The 7,038-nt window shown below is 43.2% G+C and overlaps 1 protein-coding gene across 1 annotated transcript in view; it reads left to right on the top strand.

Moving 5' to 3' along the window:
• Positions 1–2,683: 2,683 nt before the first annotated feature.
• PKD2 (polycystin 2, transient receptor potential cation channel) overlaps positions 2,684–7,038 on the top strand; it is a 74,581-nt gene continuing 70,226 nt past the window's right edge. The window contains exon 1 of the mRNA XM_045284334.1: positions 2,684–2,788. Within this exon, the coding sequence (XP_045140269.1) occupies positions 2,684–2,788 (105 nt within the window). The remainder of the gene's footprint in view (positions 2,789–7,038) is intronic.

The following is a 7,038-nucleotide window of genomic DNA, read 5'->3' as shown; positions in this document are numbered from 1 at the left end:
AAGCCTGTCTTTGACCTTCATTAGTAAGTGCTTCACGTCCTCTTCCCTTCCAGCAAGAGGGTTGTGTCATCTGCATATTGCACACTATTAATAAGTCTTCCTCTAGTTATGATGCTATGTTTTTCTTAATATACTACAGTTTGGAGGATTACTTGCCCATCGTATAGGTTAAGTAGGTATGGTGAAAAGGTAAAACTCTTGCAAATACTTTTCATGATTTAAAGCATTTGTGTGTCCTTGTTCTGTTTCAATAATTGCCTTGTATAGGTTCCACATGAATACAAGTAAGTCTTCTCAAATTCCCATTCTTGAAAATGTTATCTTTAATTTGCTCTGGACAATTCAATGCCTTTGCAGCATCAATAAAACACGGGTAAACAGCTTACTGCTATCCTCTGCTTTCAGCCGTGACTCATCTGATGTGAACAATCATGCCACATATTTTTCTGAATCCAGTTTAAATTTCTGGCAGTTCCTTAAGGATCTGCAACCATTGTTGAATGATGTTTATCAAAATTTTACCAGTGTATGATATTAAGATATAGTTTGATAATTTCTTCATTCTTTGGAGTGGGTATGAATAGGGATCTCTTCCAGTCAGTTGTCTTATAAGTTTGGGGGCATAGGCCAGTGAGCATCTCCAGCACTGTATCAATTTGTGAAACCTTCCATTGGTACGCCATCAATATCTGCAGTCCTGTTTTTTCTCCAGTGCCTTCAATGCAGTTTGAACTTCTTCCTTCAGAACCAATGGTTGTTTACCTCTTGCAACTTCATGAAATGGTTAGATACTTACCAGTTCTTCCATCTTCTTCTGATACGTCCTCAGTCACTCAACATTTTGCCTATGGAATGCTTCAGTATTTCAGTTCGAGTCTTGGATTTTCCCTTCAGTTCTTTCGTCTTGAGAAATGTCACGTGTGTTCTTTCTTTTGGTTTCCTAACACCATGTCTGCACGTTTCTTTTCTCTTTTTGCACATTTCATTATAATACTTTTTCTTCTTAAGTCACCCATCGAAATCATTTGGTCAGTTGTTATACTTCATTATTTTTCCATTCCCTTTAGCAATATGTTCATGAGCAAGTTTCAGGATATCTTCTGGCATCCACTTTGATCTTTTCTTTCTTATCTATTTATTCATCTCTTGATTTCTTCATGTATGATGTTCTTGATGTATCCCACAAATCATCTAGTCTTTGATTATTAGTGTTCAATGCATCAAATATATTTTGAGATAATACTCAAGGTCATATCGTGGTTCTTGTGGACTTTTTAAAACTTTCTTCAGTTTCAACTTGAACTTGTATATGAGTGATTGATGATCTGTTATACAGACAGCCTGAAGTCTTGTTTTGATGAATGATCTTGACTTTTCCCTGGTCTGCTTCCACAGTAGTAGAATGGATTCCATTTGGTGAGCGCCACATATATATTTGCTATTTATGTTGCTGAAAAAAAGGTATTTGTTGAGGTCTAGGCACTCTGTTAGGGGTCAGACCCAACCCAGGAATGATATGGCAGCCAACTAAAAAGGAGGGGGAAAGGACAAAAAAAAAGAGGACGTGGATAATGAGGGAACAGGGCACTAACACATAGGGAAGGGATTGTTCAGAAGGACCAGATCTCAAGCTGGTGCACCAAACCTTGTGGGCAACATAGCAGCAAGAAGCAGCGAACTAACAGACACGGGGCTGGCCCCAATCCCAGCTACATCGACCCCTTCCTCAGAAGAATGCACTACAGAGGATAGCACTGAAGATACATCCCAGGGAGGGTGACAGGTCTGCCTAGACCACACAGGAGCAAACTAAGAGGGAATGAGAGAGAGTGAACCACATCCTGGCCTGTAGGATGACATTCCTGCTCGGAGTAGCCAATGCACAGAGAAGGCTGGCCCCACCATGAGACACGATGCCCCCTCACAGACCCACAGCACTATTTGGGATAGTACTGGAGACACAGTTCGGGAATTGTGCCCGGTCTGACACACACACACTGGGGGAAAACGCAAAGGGAGCCCAACAGAACAGCAAAGGGAGCAAAGCAACAAAGTCCCCAAGGAATCCCGAAAATAGACTTTGGAATTGGTGGGCAGAGTTTGGCACCTCACCAGACCTTATTGAAAAATATTCATAAGGGTCAGCAGACAGACCTGGAATTATTTATAGGCCTTTTTTGTGGGGCAGGGGTGTCTCATGTCTATCCATATAAGATAGGCAGGATAAACAATCCCAAGGAGAAAACAATGGGGCCAATGACTCCAGGGGGACACAGGAGAGGAGGAAGTGGGGGAAAGGGAGGAAACATCCAATAAACCCATGGACAAGGGAACAAAAAGAGATCTAAAATCAATGGCAAGGAGGGAGTAGAATGCCTGGTGGGGGTTGATCAAGTGCAAGGTAGCCAAGAGAAATTACTGAGAGCTGAATGAAGGTCGAACATGAGAGTGGGACAGGAGCAAAGTTAAAAGAAAATGAGGAAAGAACTGGGAGGCAAAAAGTATAGAGGTATAAATATAGGCATGTACATATGTCAGTATATTAATATATAATGATAGGGATATAGGTCTATGTACATATATCTAAATGTTAAGTATTAAGGTAGTAGATGGACATTGGGTCTCTACTCAAGTACTCCCTCAATGTAAGAACCCTTTGTTCTGTAGTGCTCATCTTCCCAACATGATCGCTGGAGTCAAATGTGGTGCAGAAGCGAATGTGGTGACAAAAGGTGATGGTGCAGAAGCGAATGTGGTGAAAAAAGATGATGGTGCCGGTAAAGAAAAGGTATAGTGTCTGGGGTCTTAAAGATAGGCAAGCAGCCATCTAGCAGGAAGGCAACAAAGCCCACTTTGAGGAAGCACACCAGTCTGTGTGATCATGAGGTGCCATCAGGATCAGGTATCAGAAGACCCAAAACAAACAATTATATTGATGCAAACGATGGGGGTCAGAGTGGGACCTAAAGCCTATTTGTAGATAATTGGACATTCCCTCACAGATGGGTCACAAGAAGGAAATGAGTCAGCCAGGGTGCAACATAGCACCAATGAAATACACAACATACCTCTAGTTCTTTGATGCTTCCTCCCCCCACTATCATGACCCCAGTTCTACTTTACAAATCTGACTAGACCGGAGCATGTACACTGGTACAGATAAGAGCTCTCTACACACGGAATCCAAGGCAGATAAACCCCTCAGGAACAGTAATGGGAGTAGCGAAACCATGAGGGTAGAGGAATGGTGGGGGGAGAAGGTGGAGAAATGGGGAACTGATTGCAATGATTGACATATAACCCCTCCTCTCAGGGGGACGAACAACAGAAACGTGGGTGAAGGGAGACAGCGGATGGCGTAAGATATGAAAATAATAAGTTATCAAGCGTTCACAAGGGTGGGAAGGTGGGGGAGGGAGGGAAAAAAGAAGAGCTGATACTAAGGGCTAAAGTAAAAAGGCAATGTTTTGAAAATAATGATGGCAACATATGTACAGATGTGTTTGATATAATTGATATATGGATTGATATGAGCTGTAAGAGCCCCCAATAAAATGATTTATTTATAAAATGAAAGAAAGAAAAGAAAAAAGGCATATGTAATGAATATGTTTATTGGTTTTACAAAATTCTTTCATGCCCTCTCTGGTGTCATATGTTTCAACTACAGATCCTTCTTTGTTAACAAGTTTGCATTCCAACCACCAATGCACCAATGCATCAATGCATCTTGATTGCAGGTTTCATCAACTTCTGACTGAAGAAGTTGGTATGATTCTTCAGTTTCTTCATCATTGCTTTCACAATTGGTGAGTAAATTTGAAAAATTGGTCACATTAACTAGTTTTCCTTGTAGGCATGTGGGTGTTATCCTATCAGTCACAATCTTGTACTTCTGGGTAGATCTTGAAATGTTCTTTTTGATGATTTGTGTGATGACACATTACTCCTCTTCAGTCTGTCATTCATAGCATAATAGACCGCAAGACTGTCTGACTCAGTGGCCAGTCCCAGGCCTTTCCCGTTCACTAATGCCAAGGATATTGACTTTTCTGCTATCCAGTTTATTTTTATCACCTCCAACTTTCTGGATTCATATTTCATACGGTCTCCATTCTGTTATTAATGGATGTTTGTAACTGATTCTTCTCGCGTTGATTTGTGCCTCACCAGTGCATGAAGGTTCTGCAGGCTTTACTCCAGTCACGAGGTTAAGGTTAGCTTTGAGGAGGCAGCTCTTCTCCCACCCAGTGTTGAGTGCATTCCAGCCAGCGGAGGAGCCTGTCTTCCAGTGCTCTATCTGACCCACTTTCACAGTTTTTCATAAGGTTTCCACCGGTCTTTTTTTTTTTTCTTCAGAAGTAGACCATGAGGTCCTGCTTCTTAGTCAAATCTAACTCTGGAAAGTACACTGCAGTCTGTCTACCATGGTAGACCCTGCTGATATAGAAATACCAATAGCATAGCTCCAGCCTCACAGCAACATGTACGGCACCACAGTGCAACAACTGAGAGTGGTGCCATTAAGACAGAAGAGCTAATAATAGTCACACTTTACATTTACCATGTGCTAAACACTGCTCCACATGCCTTATAAATAATAATTCACCAGTAATAATAAGAATTTGCAACAACCCTGTGAGGTGGGCCCTATTATTACTGCCGTTTCTCCTTCGTCGTCATACATAAAGGTGCAGTTACTTGCCCCAGGTCCCATTGCTACTAAGTGCCAGAGCAGGGGCTGAGCCCAGGCAGGCTACCTCAAGGGTCCTTGCACTTACCTCCACTCCCCTGAATTCATAGAAGCTAGGCACAAGTCTGTGTTTCCTCTAAGTCTGGGAGTCCGGATGATGGCATCGTTGGTGATATTGACAGACTTGCAATGTTTTATGAAACCCTTGCCATGTGGAAAAGACGGGCATTTCTCAAACCTGAGGGTTTCCATAGTCCTCTAAGACGTTTTGGACCTCACATTACAAAACCTGCAGATACCGTAAATAAGTTAGATTATGGGTGGTTCCGTGACACGGGAGACCAGGTGCTCTGGTGGTACAGTCGATTAAGAGTTGTGCTGCTAATAGAAGCAAATCAAATTTCCCCCGGGTTGATCCACTAACCACTCTGAAGGAGAGAGTTGAGGCAGTCTGATGCGGTAGTCTGTTTCTATAAATATTTACAGCTTCGCAAACATTAGGAGGAAGTTCTCAAAAGTTCACTCACTACCATTGATTTGATTCCAGGTCATAATGACCCTGTAGGAGAGGGTGGAACGTCCCCTGTGCGGTTTGGAAACTGTAACTCTTCCTGGACCCAGACTTTGGACATGGTGTCATGAAAGACCAGCCCTATCATGCTTGCAAAAGTAGCAGAGCAAAGAAAGTGAGGAAGACCTTTGATAGATGGATTGACACCCTGGCTGCAAACAATGAACTCAAGCAATTGAGAAGACAGCACAGGACATGGCAGTGCTTTGCTCCGTTGTATACGGCTGGGCTCTCTAACAATTCGAACGGACTCGGCAGCACCTAACAATCACAACAAACCTTTACGGGAGTATGAAGCCTTGTACTTTTCCTTCAAAGAGGCTGGTGGCTTCAAATGGTTGACCTATGATTAGCAGCACAAGGCACAACCACATAACCACCCGGGCACCCGGGGAAGTTCTACTCTCTCCTAATTAACTTGACAGCAGGGAGTTTGGTGGGAGACACAAATTTGATTCCCAACCAATGTGCCTCATTATGTAGTCACCAGCCCCATCTCACAGTGAAGGCTTTTATGTTGCATGATGCTAAGCAAGTGTCCGGGGTGTTTCCAGACGAAGGCATACTAGGAAGAAAGGTCTCATGTTCCACTTTTGAAAATCAGCCAAGGAAACCCTATGCATTACAATGGTCTAATCCCCAACCTAGGGAGAGCTCTGGAGTGGACAGTGCAAAGTGTCACCATGTCTTCAGAATGATGTGTGAATCACAGGAGGCAGCCCTGTGCTCTGGACCCAGTCCTACCTTCGGGAAGCTCACAGCAAAGTGAAGAGCGCAGAGACCTATGTGCAGGGTCAGGAGGTACTCATTCACTGCCATGGAGGCAATGCTGACTCATAGCGACCCAGCAGGACAAGGTAGAACTGCCCCTGTGAGTTTCCAAGAGTGGAAACCCTCAACTTTCTCCCTCGGAGATACTGGTAGTTTTGAACTGCAGCCCAATACATAACCACAAGAGCTCCCATAGGATCAAGTGGCCGGTAGCCATAATTTCCTAAATAAAAAGCAGTGTGTTTTGAGCACACAAGAACTCAACAAATAAAGCTGCACTGGGAAACTGGAACATATCAGGATGGTTGTTGTTGTTGTTAGGTGCCATCTAGTCCGTTCCGACCCAGTGACCCTGTGCAAAACAGAACCAAACACTGCCCAGTTCTGTGCCATCCTTGCCATTGCTTCTATGCATGAGCCCACTGATGCAGCCATGGTGTCAATCCATCTCCTTGGGAGCCTTTCTCTCCGTAGCTGCCCCTCCACTTTATCAAGCATGACATCCTTCTCCAGGGACTGGTCTCTCCTGACAACATGTCCAAAGTATGAAAGGTGAAGTCTCACCATCTTTGCCTCTAAGGAGCACTCTGGCTGTAATTCTTCCAAGAAAAGTGTGGTACTTTCAATATTCTTCCCTAAAACCACAATTCAAATGCTTTGATTCTTCTTCAGTGTTCTTTATTCGATGTCGAACTTTCCCATGCATATGAGGAAAATACTGTGGCTTGGATCAGATATACCTTGGTCCTCAAAGGAACATCCTTGCTTTTCAGTCCTCTGAAAGACGTCTTGTGCAGCAGATTTCCCTAATGCAACTCATCTTTATCTCTTGAATGCTGCTTCCATAAGCATTACATGTGGATGTAAGCCAAATGAAATCCTTGATTACTTCAACCTTTTCTCTAATTATCATGCAGATTTGGGCCTTCATTACACTGAGTTGTAATCCATAGTGAAAGCTGCAACCCTTTAGCTCCATCAGCGGAGTGGTAGGTAATGAAAA

The sequence above is a fragment of the Echinops telfairi genome, unplaced genomic scaffold, assembly GCF_000313985.2.
Source record: "Echinops telfairi isolate 266 unplaced genomic scaffold, ASM31398v2 ScPeMD7_7468;HRSCAF=8506_0, whole genome shotgun sequence".
Taxonomy (NCBI): Eukaryota; Metazoa; Chordata; class Mammalia; order Afrosoricida; family Tenrecidae; genus Echinops; species Echinops telfairi.
Note: the sequence above shows the minus strand (reverse complement) of the source record. Positions and strands in the feature narration are given on the sequence as shown.